This window comes from Vespula vulgaris, chromosome 2, assembly GCF_905475345.1.
Source record: "Vespula vulgaris chromosome 2, iyVesVulg1.1, whole genome shotgun sequence".
Classification (NCBI taxonomy): Eukaryota; Metazoa; Arthropoda; class Insecta; order Hymenoptera; family Vespidae; genus Vespula; species Vespula vulgaris.
The window spans coordinates 14,545,242-14,561,402 of NC_066587.1; the positions used below are offsets into that span (position 1 = coordinate 14,545,242).

The 16,161-nt window shown below is 36.7% G+C and overlaps 1 protein-coding gene across 3 annotated transcripts in view; it reads left to right on the top strand.

Moving 5' to 3' along the window:
* The window catches only part of LOC127073131 (zwei Ig domain protein zig-8), a 178,318-nt gene that overhangs the window by 137,107 nt on the left and 25,050 nt on the right, over positions 1 to 16,161 (top strand). For all 3 annotated transcript variants that reach the window (XM_051014248.1, XM_051014246.1, XM_051014247.1), the window contains exon 5: positions 14,162 to 14,296. In XM_051014248.1, coding sequence (XP_050870205.1) covers positions 14,162 to 14,296 — 135 coding nt within the window. The remainder of the gene's footprint in view (positions 1 to 14,161; positions 14,297 to 16,161) is intronic.

Sequence of the window (16,161 nt, forward strand, 5' to 3'; positions counted from 1 at the left end):
TGCTTTCCTTTTTCTTTTTCTTTTTCTCATACTCTTACTGTTCCCCAACTTGCACAGCAGTTGTTTCTGTTTTTCCGTGCACGATGGCAGCGACGTCTCCCCGGGACTCTGATAAAATCGATTTCGTCCGTGAACGACGTAGATGCGACGAGTGTGGTAATACCAGCATCTACTATCTTTTTAAATAAGAGGGTGGAAGAATGAGAGAGAAAGAAAGAGAAAGAAACGGTCTCGTAAGCAATAGTACACTTCTAACGTGACTGAGTCGTCCCTTTTTTCGTCAAAAATAAACGCAGAGTTAAAACCACGTACCAACCTCTAGTTTGTTCCCTCGTCAGTACCCATGAGCGTTACTAAAAGAAAGCTTCTTTCAATGTGACTTTTCTATCCCTTCTTCTTTTTCCTTCTTCTTTACTAATACTCTCTCAACACGCGCATAGAATTTCTTAGTACTCCAAAAGTACTAAGGTGGCGACCTCGAGGATCTCTTAACACATCGATCGTCTCCGCCATTTTTCTTTCTCTCTCTCTATCTCTCTCTCTTTCTTGTTCTTTCTTTCTCTATCTCAACAATGTGCAATAAGATTCGACGAAGAAACTGTATAGTCTTTGAGCGGGCTTTATCGTACTCGCAAACGGATTCCAAATAAAACCAACAAGAAGAGGAAAATTCGTTCGAAGAAAGAAAAGAGGTGAACTTGTCACCGTTCGAAAGGATTCTTTCTTTCTTAAGACGTATGTATTGTATTATATATATTACATTGTATATATATATATATATAGGAAGTACTTACAATATCAATGCTGGAGATATTTCTATTTCCATTACATCGTACCATGTTCACGACGCGGTTTAAATGCGGGATACTCATGAATCGTTGAGGTAGTCTCGCGGGAGATCTCTTCAAAGTAATTTCGTAGATAAGCGCACCAAATTTTCATCGACCTTCGTTGCGTCAGAGTTATATAATAATTGAGAAAGGGAGAGGATGAAAGAGAGAGAGAGAAAGAGATAGAGAGATAGAGTTATTTTCATTTGTGCTATTTCAGAAAATTTAAATAACAAAGCTTTAAAAATTGACATATATCTATGTATATGAAAGATATCATTTTTAACAAGCACATTAATTACAGCGACGATAATCACATATGTACGAACTTGAAAAATTAATTAAATGCACAAAGTTCAATGACGTATATACGCTCGTTCGAATATGCTGTCTAATTGAAAATTTCATTATCGTTTGATTTGAAATTGTTGAAAACCAACGAACGATTCACGTCTATCTATAATATAACGAAAATCGAAAGGTCAATTTGATTAAAAAGCTCGCACGTAACGTCACGTTGAATTATGAAAGGAAAGACTTCTCGAAGAACCATCGTAAATCTCTATTAAGAAATATTTTTTGGACGTTAGGGGTGTGGCCCTCTCCTTCTTTTCATAAAATCAACGCCAACACCCCGAAGCCACCGAAAGCACCGCTAATCGGCCTTTAGACGTCAGCAACGGGCAGGATTGGATTATTAAATTCCGACGGTGGAATATTGATCTGTAGAATAGCTATTGTTCGCCGAGAGCAATGGAGCTCGATAACACCGCGTAGTAGGCGAATGGAAAGTGCGTCGTGAATTAGAGGATTAGTCCGCATCGCGTGCTCTGGACAGCCTTGTAAATAATATCTTCGTGATATAACTAAATGGCCCGGTTTCGAAGCGCACGATTCAACGTCAAAGATTTTTCCGAGGTCGACATTATTTTTTCTAAACACGATAACCAAGCTATAAAACGAAATCGCCATTTCTCAACTAGAATAGAGGTTTTTCACAGAAACCTTTTTCCTTTTCTTATTTCCTTCCTTATCCAGTTTGGATAAATGCAATGTCGTTCCATAAAAACGAGGAAAGAATGAATGAACGTTGGTTAAAGAAATGGATGGATTTAATGGTATTAATTAAACCGGAGACGTCCCTTTTCTAACGTTATTTATTGTTCGTCCCGGTAGCAATCTTCGAGGGTATTGAGATCCTTTGAAATTTTATTTCATTCAGTAAAATAATTACATTAACTCCGAAAAATATAATACTCAAGTCGTGAATATTCGGAGCTATCCGTCGGAAGAACGATATTTTCTCGTGTCCGAGTATTTGTCAACGAACTTCCTTCGTAACTACTTCGTTAAACGCCTTGAAGGGGCTCTCTGCCTCGTAAATTCCTATTTGCCAACTCCGTTTTATTTGCTTTGAACGAACGTCGACATTTGAGGTCTAACCACTAGTGAGAAAGGTGCATACGATTCGACTTAGAATTTATTTTCCTTTGGCGTTGAGAATGACGTTCTGTAATAAATTTTGTTTAACGATTTAGTCGAGAAACGACCGTAGGCTGTCTTTTTCTTTTTTCATAAATTTTAACGAGAACGACGTTAACGATGGTAGGAGGAAGAGAAGAACCTTCTTGAAACCGAACGTCATTCGCTTGCACACGTAATAAGGCTGGTCGACGTCTGGGCGCCGTGGCGCACGCCATCTCATTAATATAGATACCCTTTGATGAGTAGTCGACCGTTTCTACGATGGATCCTTGAAACCGTACTAGCGGGTTAACACATTTGCCTGTTTAGTACTACCTTCTCCGCTAGTACGTATATATAGGCATGTATGTACGTATTTATGTATATATCTATATATCTATGTATGTATGTATGTATGTATGTACACATGTATATCGCTACAGACTACATTGCAATTTCCCGTCGAAGAAGGAGCGTGCGTATCCGCCGGAAACGAAATCCGATCGATCGTAGAAGCTTAAACTTCGTTTCGGTGGCAGCTGTAACGTGTAATTAAAAGTACTCTACGATTCGAAAGGATAGAGAAAAAACGTTACTCGAATTAGAAGACTCGTTCTCTTTGTTGCATTCGGAGAAGGAAGACTGAAGAAGAAGAACGACGAAAGTTTAGCTTTTAAAACAAAACTTTCCACCCGATAATACCTCTTCTACACGGAATTAGAAAATAGCAATAAATATTTGTCCTTTGTTCGGTCGTAAAATGTATTCCGAAATTATTTCCTCCGAGTTCTTGATATACCTGTTTGTCCCAACAGTTTGTAAAATGATGTTTGGAGAAAAACGCGTTTCAAGTTTCATGCGATGAAAAGTAGAAATCCCTACTGTTGGTGAAAAGATGGGTGACTCTAATTTAGAAAGGCAGACATGCGATAGCTGTCGCTTAAAAACCAATAACTTTGGTAATTTTTAGAATTTTTAAATTTCCCTTTAGCAGCATATTCTTTACACGTCGAAGAAGTGAAAAGTTAAAAAAAAGAAAAGAAAAGAAAAAGATGGATGTTTTGAAAGTTCTAGACCGAGTCTTTCCTTAACAGAATTTATTGAAACTATAATGCATAGAGACGTATTCGACTTATTCGTATTCGATTTACGACTAGAACTTTATCTTCCGTGAATTAATAATTGAATCAATGTACGAAGAACCATTATAGATATCTTCGAATGTACGAGCGGATATGTCTACGTACATGATGCTCATGAAAATCGTATTATTTCGAAACGTACATACCTATAATTAGAATCTATATTTATTTCATACTACATACTAAAGATTCCTATCGCAGTACATCCCATTGTTTTCTTAAACAAAACAAGAAACAAGTATTTTGCATAGACATCACCCAGACGAATGTAAAGCTCACAATAGAAATTACGTAAACAGCAATCTTCTTAAACTTTCTATTCTTCTGTCTAGAATTGTTACACCGAAGCTATATAGTATATGGTGCGAAATAGTGTCTGACTAAATTCGAACCGAATAGTCGTTAAATTGCGAAACTCTTACGGAAAAGAAGCAATCTTTTTCTTTTCTCTTTCTCTTCTTCTCATTCTCCCTTTTTCTTTCTCTTTTTCTTCTAAAACTCGAAGCTACGAATATACCTTTAGCCAAGCTAAGACATTGGAAACGAAATGCAAGGGGCTGTTATTCTCTGGGCATTACCCGAGAGCACTCACGAGTTAATGTGTCTCCGCAAGGCTGTATACACGTACACACCTACGTAAAATAAAAATCGAAGATATCCCTTGTGAGATGAGAGACGGGGAGCAAAAAGAGGGAGAGAATAAAAGAACGAACAAAGACAGTAATGGCGTACGAAGACGAGGAGGGGAGAAAGAGAGACAATAAGGCAGAAAAAGAAAGAGAGATAATTAATAACCGCTGAGTGATTAAAAAGACTCGCCGTTTAATTTGAAACGGACCTTCTTAGGACTCAAAAGCAAGACATCGGCTCGATGATAAAAGTTTACACGCGGAATCACATCGGAGAAAGACTTCCCATCCATCGAAAAAGAATCTATTACCGTTGAGCTTCGGGAAATTATTACACAGATTAGAGACCTCGAACTCGGCTTGGAAATAAAGTTGCGCGAAAGCTCATTAAAATACGGAAAGAAAAGTGTCATATACTTTTCTATGAACTTTGCTCTCCGGCGGCATCCAAATACAAATGCTGTCGGGAGCGTGTAGTAGTAAAGTAACGGAGAAATACACGGAACTGCAGAAGTAAGGAGAAAAGAGAGACGGTTAAGTAATTGTGAAAGTTCGAGACAGTTAAAATGGAGAGGAAAGTAGAAAATAGAGAGTCGAAGGAATATCGCTAGGAAGAAATTTTCCGGAATAAAGAAAGGAAAAAAAGCAAATTAGGATCTTGAAAGACGTCTGACTGTGTGTCTATCTACATATATGTGTTAAGACAGTATCAAAGACTAAATAAAATACGTTATTATCTCGACTACCATCTCGATTGCACTTAAGGGCGACTCTTTACAACGCCGTCAAACATAAGAATACTTATGTATTATACTTCGAAAAATCGACTCCTTGAATTTCCATCTAATTACGACGGAATAAAAAACATCTTCGTACGATCGAAATCCAATTTTCAAAAGAGCACTCGCGCGAGACGTTAAAAACTCGATATAAAGAGAGAGAGAGAGAGAGAGAGAGAAACAAAGGGAAAGACAAAGAGAAAGAGAAAGAGAAAGAGAGAGACCGAGAGCCTTAAACTTTCCCAAGGGACGAAAAACGTAAAGAGCAACGATGTTTCCGATGAAATGGGATCGATCTCAACGAATCGGTTAGCGAACGTGTACCTACACAGCTAGAGCAAAATTGCTTGTCAGAGGAATTTATTTTCAACGAGAGGAAAATTTCGAATGATATTCGCTACTAGTCTCTCCCTTTAAATCGACTCGTCTTATCCGTTCCATATATTGAATGTTACAGCTCGACTTTCACTCCCTCGAAGACGACAAATGTACCTATATTCTCGAAGCTTATTTATCAAATTACTCTAGTAGATTATTATCCCCTTACAAATGTATTGCATCATTCAAGTAATCCCAATATGATGTACATATATCGATAAATCGTAAGTACGTATATTCATTTATACATTCCAAATAGACGTCTACAGTCACTTACCATAGATATTTCCACTGTACGAGGTGTACTTCCATAATAATAATTCATTATCACTTCCGCCTCGACTCGGTTCAAGTTTAGTACTTGGATATTAACTTATGCGAGTTAAGATCGTGACTTGCTGGACCAAGAGGAAACTAGGTCAAATGATGATATAAAGTTGATTATTATTTTATGAATAATATCTAATGAAAACATATAGATGACTATTGGTTGTTACAAAAGAAAAATAGTAAGAAAGTAATCTTTAATAACGATGGAAAATAACGTATCGAACAAAAATATCGATCGATACATACATCGTAATCGCTACAGCTATGATCGAAGGTGGGTCGAATATCGGAAACGAATGCAAGACGAACGGAAACTTAAAGCAAACAACTTCCTGAGTTACAATTTCGCCAGGAAGTTTGTGCTATCTTGTTGATACGAACATTCGATCCTACATGTCGTACACAATACGTCTCTCTTTATATAAGCAGAGGAAAGCTCGTTATTCTCGCATTTGCAACTGTACAATTTGCGATCGTAGAGACCGGTGTGTACCGGCTTGCTAATGAGCAACGAACCGATATTGCCTGGCTTAGACCAAGGATTACCTTCTCGAAAACGCTCCAGAAGTCTTTACAACCGAGGAGTGCCGTGTAAAATCCGCACTGAGATCTGAATACGCGTTATTATGACCTGTTTTGTAACGAGATATACGCCGACGACGACGACGACGACGACGATCACGACGACGACGACTACGATGACGAAGAGAATTTCAAATAAGGAATGTCTACGAACGATCGCAAAAAATAATGATATAAAACCGAAAAAGGATACGTTTTAAGGTAAAACAAATCATTTTTATCACGACATTTTCAAACGAGTAAGAAACGTCGTACGATAAATAAATATTTAAGTAATGCGATAAAAGCGACAGTGTCCTCATTCTCATATAAAGTTCAACTAGAGCAAAGTTCGGTTAGAAATAAAATTATCATCCAACAATTCTTGTTTTCTCCACGTAGATATTGTTCTGTATTAAACCTTTTTACAAATTAAACTGAAATATTGAAATTAAAATTTCTCCGGATTAAAATATTTAATCGTATTAGTAACTTTGAAAATAGTACGTTCAGATAAACAAAATAAAAGAAGAATGGTTTCGTGTCCAAGTGAGGAGACGCGAATTTTTTAATTCATACTGAAGAATTGAGTAGAGTCTCGTAGGATTAGATAACAATTAACAAATTTATTCTCTTGAGTGGATCGTGCAAAAGATGGTGCTGTTCTTTTTTAGTTCGGTGTGAGTTAACGCGACGCAAGTTCTTGCAACTTGTGGTGCTAAGCTTAACTCTGGTAAGGACTTAGTCGCCAAACTATTTCGTCTGCTACCATTCGTTCACTTGAGCGTGAAGATGTTCCGATCGAGAAAAAATTGTCGTCCAGGAACAACTTTTATTTATCTATAATGTTAATTGAGAAATGCAAAAAGTATTTGTACAGACAAGGCCATCAAATATACCACCCTTTGAAACATTTTTAGAACAAAGATCTTTGGTCTTAACAAAGGGATCGTAATCAGAGTAATAACAACCTTCTAGTTCTATGTTCTACCTTCTACGACAAACCGAACTAACATTAACACGAATTTAATTGATCTAACTCAAGAGAATCACCATCCTGGGATTCGATCCTTCGGGGAAAAGGAAAATGCTTTGCTGAGCGTTCTCTCTTAAAGCCCCACCGAACTGTACGAAATCCGATCTCGCTTTCCACTAACGATCCCATTGGCGCTTCGAGCTACTGGAAGAGTTTCTCTAACGAGTGACACACACTCTTCATACCTCCCATATCTAAAGAAAGAAAGAGATAGAAATAGATAGAGATAGAAAACGAGGACCGAACGAAAATCAATTTTATTTCCTACCTCGATCCTTTCTCTCATTTATTTCTTCTTGCACCATCGTTAAACTTACACTCGCCCAGTGAAATATTATATCTCAAATACTCGATCGATATCAAACTTCTCACCCAACTTTCCGACCGATTAATAAAGTCTAAAAATAAATCCTACACGATTTTGCCTTTCGTTCATCGACCGATTATCCATCCTTATCGTTCGCAATAATTAAACAGCACTGTAATTACGAGCAAAATGCAATCCGTAGAAGCATCCGTGTACCACTTCTTTCAACCACAAATAACAGTGAGTACCACCTTAACGGGTTACGTGTACCGTAAGTAATGAATAAGTGGAGTCAAGGGTGGATCCCCTTTCATATTTGTGTCGTACCTTACCACCTGCCGTTTTACTCCATCCTCGTATAGCTTGGCACGCATCGTGGTTTATGCGCATGGAAACTGCAGTCTCCCTCTCTCTCTCTCTCTCTCTCTTTCTCTCTCTTTCTCTCTCTTTCTCTCTCTGTCTCCACGATACCCCAAACGAAGAGAAGAAAAAGGAAAGAACTCATTACAAGCGAACCTTTTATACTTTGCCTTCATTGTCGCTAGCTGTTTCTCTTGAGACGTTTCCACCTTCGCGTATATACGTACGACGAGCTGAAATTATCGTGAGCTAGATTCGGTGATCGATCGGGACCAACCATACGTATGTATATATGTATGTATGTATATTTCGGTTTCTCTCTCTCTCTCTCTATCTATCTTTAGTATAAAATTTCCATAATACTTCGCGTCTCGATCGAAAGCATTCAAACGTATTATTATTATCACCATTATTATTGTCGACGTACGGAAGGAACGATTTTTATCACCGTCCATACTAGGTCACGTGACCAACCATTACTCTCCCAGTTGTTTGGTCATAATCGAGGTTTTTTATTACGGCCACCAAAGAAAGAGAGAAAAAGAGACAAAAACTCTTTCGAAAGCAAGTTCTGTGTCTCATATGCCTCAATATTATAACTATTAATAATAATAGCAGTAACAGTGAAGCGTATACTGGTCATAGTTTACTTTGGACAATATCGTCTCTCGTTATCGTACACGCGTCATTTGACGTCGTCATATCCCGAAATATTACGTTCATCGCCGTAGATGAGGCGTAACAAACCGACAGCCACAAATTACAACCCTCGTTGGCCGAGTTGGATGTAAGCTTGCCAGCAACTCGGCACTAAGTGGTGTAACAGAAGACATAATAAGGGGATAATCCTACAAAACGGATTATGTTAAGCGGGAGAAACGAGCTTGTTTACGCGAGGGTTGCCACCGTGTGGGCCACAGATCGCGAGCCTTCTCCGTGTTTCCGTGCGGGTAGTATTTTCCTCTCTCTCTTTCTCTCTCTCTCTCTCTCTCTCTCTCTCTCTCTCTCTCACTCTCTTTCTCTTACTCTCAGCAGAAGCACGTCACTAGTCGTGAGAATGCTTCAGAGAAAATGGGGAAAGTAGGTGAGATTGTACGCTGTACTACCACATGAGCCGTTCGATAAACAAAAAAAAAAGAAAAAGATACCTTCGTTCTCTTCCTTTTTTGACCCAAAACTTTGCTTACCATCGTAAAAGAGATAGAAGTTCTTTTTCTTTTTTTCTCTCTCTTCTTCTTTTTTTTTCTCTTTCTCCCTCTTTCTCTTTCTTCTTTCGTTATTCTAAAAACTACGACTATACGAAGATTTAATGACCGGATTACTCCAAAATCAGACAGTTAGTCCTATTTATTTTTATTTAGAAGTTTTCTTAAATCCATTTTCGTCGTTTATTTATCCATTTAACGTAACTCGAGAGTACAATGATAATTAACGGAAAATTCGATTTTTCACAAAAGCGATCCTACTAAGCGGATCATCGGAAAAATCAGATTACACTAAACCAAATGGAAAGGCTCGTTTGCGAACAGAACGAAAAGCATCGCTTTTATGCTCGCTGCCGGATGATAGAAGCGTCATCCGACAAAAGTATTATGGTTCATCGATGAGATGCTCTGATTGGACGCGTCGGCACAAATATGATGCGATCGGATAAGGGTGCTGACGGGAGATATGTGTTTACGTATATAACACTGATATATATATACATACATATATATATATATATATATATATATATATATATATATATAAAACTGTGTACCATTTATGAATTTTAAAATAATCAAATTGATGCACACAAATATGACAATAAAACGAACGAATTCGGAGCTTTACATTCGTTTATTTATAAAGAATTGTGACAGGACTTACTTATACCGGCGGTCATGTAATTATGCAACTTCAAGCATATTCGGGGAAAATTTCAATTCCGAATGGCCGCACGATTCTCGGGATTAAACGAAACTTTGTGAAAAGGGGACGACGCGTTTAAAGTTAAAAGTTATCATGGGATAGAAACGTGTACGTCACCTCTCGACATTACATTGAATAAAATAGCAGGCGCAGATGTTGAAACAACGTTTTCGATTAAACGATAAACATTAAGTAAAACCGAATTCCGTTGGATTTACCGAAAATAACTGAACAAACAAACGAAAAACAGGAAGAACCGCAGTGGAAGACAAATAGCCAGACATTTATGAAACATATAGACTTTGCCGTGATGCGATCTCGCGTAGATTGAAAATTTTAAAATAAATGAATTTATAGAAATCGTAGCATTTACCGGGATATAGCGTAAATATTTGCACGAGTTAACCATTTGTCATTTTGTATTTAGAAAGGAAAAATAAAATTTCATTTCAAAATAAAGCAAATTATAGATGGAACGAATTTTGCTAAAGAATGATTTCTAAAATTCAGCAGACAAAATTTTCGATAACTCACTTCTATACTTTATATTCTTCAAAGACGAGGTAGCGTGAATCGTACTATTATAAAGTAATCGATCTCACGCGAAGACGATGAATATGTACGCGAGCAAGTATTAATGCAGCACGGAATTGCCGGGAAAATTATTAGACTCGTTGACGATCATTCGCATCGTAAGAATCGTAAATTGCTTCGATTTCGCTTGGCTCGTAAATCGAATAAATTATCTGGCAAGTATTTTGCATTTAAACGAACGATACGAAACAATGTGAAATTTTTACAATTTTTTATTTGTAGTCCAGCGTAAAATCACATAAAAATATATTATCTGCTTTGGCATCGAATAGTCGATAACAAAACGAAAGCTCATGCCGTTCTTAATTAATTGATTATTTTTTCGGAATCATAAAGTCGTTTAAAGTAATGAATTAAACGACAATGATATATATGAGATTAATCGAAAGAAAATGAAGCGCAAAGGGTTAAACAAGAAGATAATTAGCGTGGTAGAGCTGAAAGATTTGTTGATTAATTAGAACAATGAAATCTATATTAATCAAGGCATATAAATTCTTTAATATCTGAACTACACATTGTTCAAAAACAATTCATAATTCACAGTCAAATCAAATAATCCATAATCAAAATCAAAAATCACAAATCGCAGAACACAGAACACGGAATATAGAACATAGAGTACAAAACACAAAATACAAAAACATGGAACACAGAAAATAGAGCGTGGAGCACAGGGAATAGCTTAAAGGTTTATCGAGATTAAGGTATGCCAAGGATTTCTCAATTGCTCGAATAGTTATGTTATCTCTCGACGTTTCTCCGAATAACGAATTGTTTTATGAGGAATGGTATTCACAAAAGAGGGTAACAGCCAACGCAGAAGGAGCTAGAAGGAATAATTGAAGTTAAAACGAGCAACTTCGCCATGACCTCCTCAGAACTCCCAATTAGTCATAATTTTTAACTTTAATATGGTGAATGAATAGACACACACACACACATGCGCGTATTCGAGGTTAGCACGGCCCATGATGGCCTTAAACTATTTTTTTTTTTTTTTTTTTACTTACACGCAAGTCGTCACGCAATATATTTTATAATTCTTCTTCTTGAAGAAAAAATATAAAAAAGTCGTAAAACTATATGCATATGTTTGTTATAATTTTCAGACAAAGATTAAAACCATTGCATTTAATAATGCAAAGCGAAAACTTTAGCGCAACGTTAATATACGCACAAACTCTTATTTCAATTTTGCAGTTACGCGGATATCAAAATCTAACGTTCCCCTTAAGGGATGCGCCAACTTTTGGACTTTCTAGGACTGCAATGTACCTAGTTGCCAACACGTTAACCGACTTTCACGTATATTTTCATGAGTTAAATTCATTTTACTCCGAGAGTTATGCTATGTTGAATACAAAATTAACATACATAGGTCTAATTGAGATCTGTGAGTGAGAGTTATAAAATGGAATAAAGTACGACCAAATTTGATCAAAAGAAAAGTATGGCTTGCAATGATTTTACTAGGAAATAATTAAAAAATTCACTTTGTGAAATTTACGAGACTACATTTCTTCGTTTCATCTAAAAGTTATAATTATTAAAATACGCCGATATAACGCATGATGCGGAATAATTATATTTCAATTCGAATTGGATAATAATTTTTTTCTCCAAGAAAACAAAAAAAAAGGGGAAAAAACAGATTCCGTCGAATTCCTAAGAAAGTTTATTAAAAAGTGGATAAAAGAGGGATACTTAAAAATTCGAGGATTAAGACGAGTTAACCGGAAAGCCTTTGAACTCTCTACGATGGAGTATTCAAAGTTCAATCTATTCTAATAGGCTGCACTTTGGGTTAAACCGCTTCGAGGCAATACCCCAGCTTGCCTACGTCTGCTACGTGCCTTGTTCGAGATGGTGCAATTTACTCACATACGTTTAGCGAACACTGATGTTAGGCGAGAAAGTTTAACCAAAACGTGAATAGTTGTTGAAGTCCAATGTAAGGAACAATTTGATAGCTCGAATGTACGCATATAACTATGTACGTATAAGTATATATATTTACATATATATATATAAATATATATATATTTATATATATATAAATATAAATATATATACAAATAACATAAACGAGACTTTCGGTCGATAAGTTTCTTTTCTTTCTCACGTTGACGAGGCGACCATTTAACCGCGACGATCCACCTCGGAGGTAAATTATCACGCACGTACGAAACAGTCCGTATGATTAACGAGATTACGCTCAGCGACCGTGGCGAGTTGCTAGGCGAGCAAGTTCTTTCTGACGTTTTCGCGACGACGAACACGACCACGAGGATGACGAATGAAAAGAAAAGAAAAAATAACAAGACGAGAAAGAATATAAAAAAAAAGTAACAAAAAAATGAGAAAATAAAGAGAGAGAAAAAGAAAAAGTTGTCTGACATTTCGTAACTGTGTTATGTTATGTGCCTCTTAACCAACCGCTTGTTTCAGTAGTTTCAAAAAATACTTTCAAAGAATGGCATCGCCAGATTTCAAATATATTTACCCTTTCGTGGTTTTCACTTCGGTGAGATAATGAATCTGGAGAATGCACCCGTAAGTCAAGAAAGTTTGCGGTATTCGCCATCCTCCCATTGCATGTTCTCTTACTAGTCCGACGATACAGTTTTCAAACTTCTAATACTTTTTTATATACCCATAGCTTTCAAACTATTGTCCCGAAAGGAACTTTCTTTAGTATCGTTCTCTCCATCTTAGAGATTAATATCGAAAGTATGATCAGTTCGTAAGCGAGCGTTTAACTTTTTTAAGTTAAACATTTTTTTTTTAATCCTTCACATTCCTCATCTAGACGTCTTGTTTATTCTTCATCAAAATTACGAAGGATATCGAATGTGGATATAACTCAAGATTCGATCTTAAAATTAAATGAAAGGAAAAGAAAAGAAAAGAAGAGAAAAAAGGTTAAAATGTCTTATTTAATTTTATCTAACGGTCCTAATTAAACGAAGTTCATTAAAAGTGCATTTTAATTAAATAAACGTACAATCAAGTTTCACGCATGTTCTATGTACTACCTACATTGTCTATACGCTAAAGTTTCGTGCATAATTACGTAGATAATAAAGTTAGGACATAACCAAGAACGTAAAAGCGTGTAAGATGGAAAACATGTCGTTCGAAGTCAAAACTTAAAGTATAAATACAGGTTTTTCACGTGGAAACTAGCTTTACACGAAATGCATACACGCTAAAGACCTTTCAACCGAGATCTTCGTCACTTCTTAAAAATGTTAAAAACTGCTTTTCTTTTTTCTTTTTCTTTCCGGACTTTCCTCTCTCTTATTTCTCATCTTTTCGTTCCCATTGAATAACATTTATTGCGGATATATTACACCGATAACTGGAGGCACCACCTTTCAACGCTCTTTAATCTTTAAAGTAATATGCATTTTTATGATATAAATATGAAATTTACGCGCGTCTGCCTTGCAAACGATATTACCGTGGTCGTTAATATCACACAGGCACATTATTCCTATGAAATTTTCTGGCTTAACTGTAGAAGAGAAAGCGTGATGGCAGATAAGATCGACCCTTTTACGAAAGTTGATACATAAATCTACGCTAACTTCGAAATGATATATCGTTCGTTCTTCCTCTAATCGGCGTGAAATAGATCGTCGCTTCTAACAAAGCTGAATTTCCGAGACAAACAAGGCGAAAGTTATTAAAACTTGAGTAGCGGAGTTAATGAGGTCACGAACGTAGAAAGATGAAGAGTGCCTACCGATCGCAAGACGATCGAGGGTTCGAAAGATAATATAGCTATCTCTGCTTCAGTGATTAACGAGTTTGTATATTTATGTGTTTCAGGTCTCGAGGAGTACAGGAATACTGTCACATTTCGTCAATCTAAACATAGTGATACCAGAGGCATTTATATTAGGAAGCGACGAGCATCACGTCGACGTAGGGTCTATCATAAATCTCGTATGCATAATAGAAAAGGTAAGGTCTCCAAATTCTTCGTTTGATCCTATATACGAGCTCGAGTGTGCAATTAGATCAGGACAATTCTTCTTTCTCTCTCTATCTCTCTCTTTCCCCAGTTCTCACTTTTGAACTTATTAAATGAACATACATAAACATACCAACCACGATTCTTTAATATTCGCAATGGCGATTACGAGGCAAACACGCTCACCGCAGCTTGTTACTAATTACCGGTCATTTCATTCGTCGCACGGTTAATCCTCCCGAGAATATTAAGCTGTTTACACACGAGATTAGAATATGACGAGGACGATTCTCACACATTCCTATGATTTTATTTGGCTGAAATAAACGTAGTCATGCTTTTAAATTCCCTATACTTGCCCCGACCAGTTGTTAACTGTAATAACGAGGACGTGATAAAATTCGATCGATCATGCGACAAAGATGAATAGTTCGAAAGCTGCGCTAATCGTTTTTATTACACTTAAGCAGACTTCGAAAAAGGTCGTGCCTTGGCTATCAATCTCAAGATACTTCACGTTTCGACGTTGATTTTTTTTATTTAAAAAGTGAATCAGTATGTAGTCGTAAAAACTAAAATAGTATAGACATATATATATATATATATATATATATATATATATATATTATATATATATACACATATATTTATGTATTATGTATATAATATCGATGTAAATATATGTACATATACATTAAACTCGTTAGAGAACGAATAGCAGACATTGAACGCAAACGAGAGAAATTTCGACGAGACTCGAGTGAAGAGGAATTGAAGAAGGAGAAGGAGAAGGAGAAGGAGGAAAAAGAGAAGGGAAAAAGGGTAGTGCGCGGTTAATAACTCTGAGCGACGTTGTTTTAAATATCCACGTTGTGTTCCGCTTTTCCTCGTTTCCCAACTTTATTCCGGGCATCGATATCCACGGGCGTGAGCGAAAATACAGGAAGAATGAAAGGACCGTGAATTTCGATGACGCTGATTCCGTTGTAAATTGACGAGTGCCCGTAGATAACGTTAATTAAACTGATAAATTAAAAGTGTCACTGCATAGCGTAGCGAAAATTGATCACGCTTGTGTGTCCATCTACGTATTCATTCGATGTATAGGTTCCTATATATCTATGTTGAGTGTAATGTCCGTATTTAGGTATATGTGTTTATCTATCTCTGTGTGTACGTGATGTGTGTGTGTGTGTGTGTGTTCTATTTCGTAGGTAGCAAATATACGCAACGCGCGAATGGTTGCTCTAATATAACGGCACCCTTTATGATTCCTCCTCTCACTCTTTCTCTTTTCTCTCTCTCTCTCTCTCTCTCTCTCTCTCTCTCTCTCTCTCTCTCTCTCTCTCTCTCTTTCTCTCTCTCTTTTCCAACTATTTCTCTTTCTCTCACAAGCGAACGAACGTGTAAGTACATATGTACATACATATAAATAGTTCAACATACTTTACAGAGGAAGTATCGACATCGGCATCAAATACACACGTATGTATAAATACGAGTATTCGTATAAGCACACGATAGGAAAAAAATACTTGAATAAACTCCGTCGCCTGGAAAAAAAAAGGAAAAAGAGAGAGATAGAGAGAAAAAAAAGAGAAAGAGAGAGAGAGAGAGAAAGTCGATGGTAGCATTAAAACGATGTCGCTATATGCACCAGTCGGCAAATGAGAACGAATAAAGCGTTGCCTTTTATTGTGAACGCATTTTCGGACTATTCCTATCGTTCTCTCTCTCTCTCTCTCTCTCTCTCTCTCTCTCTCTCTCTCTCTCTCTCTCTCTCTCTCTTTCTCTGCCTTTTTCTAGATATTCGAAATTCCATTCTATACATAAATACGTAAAACGATTTTTATTA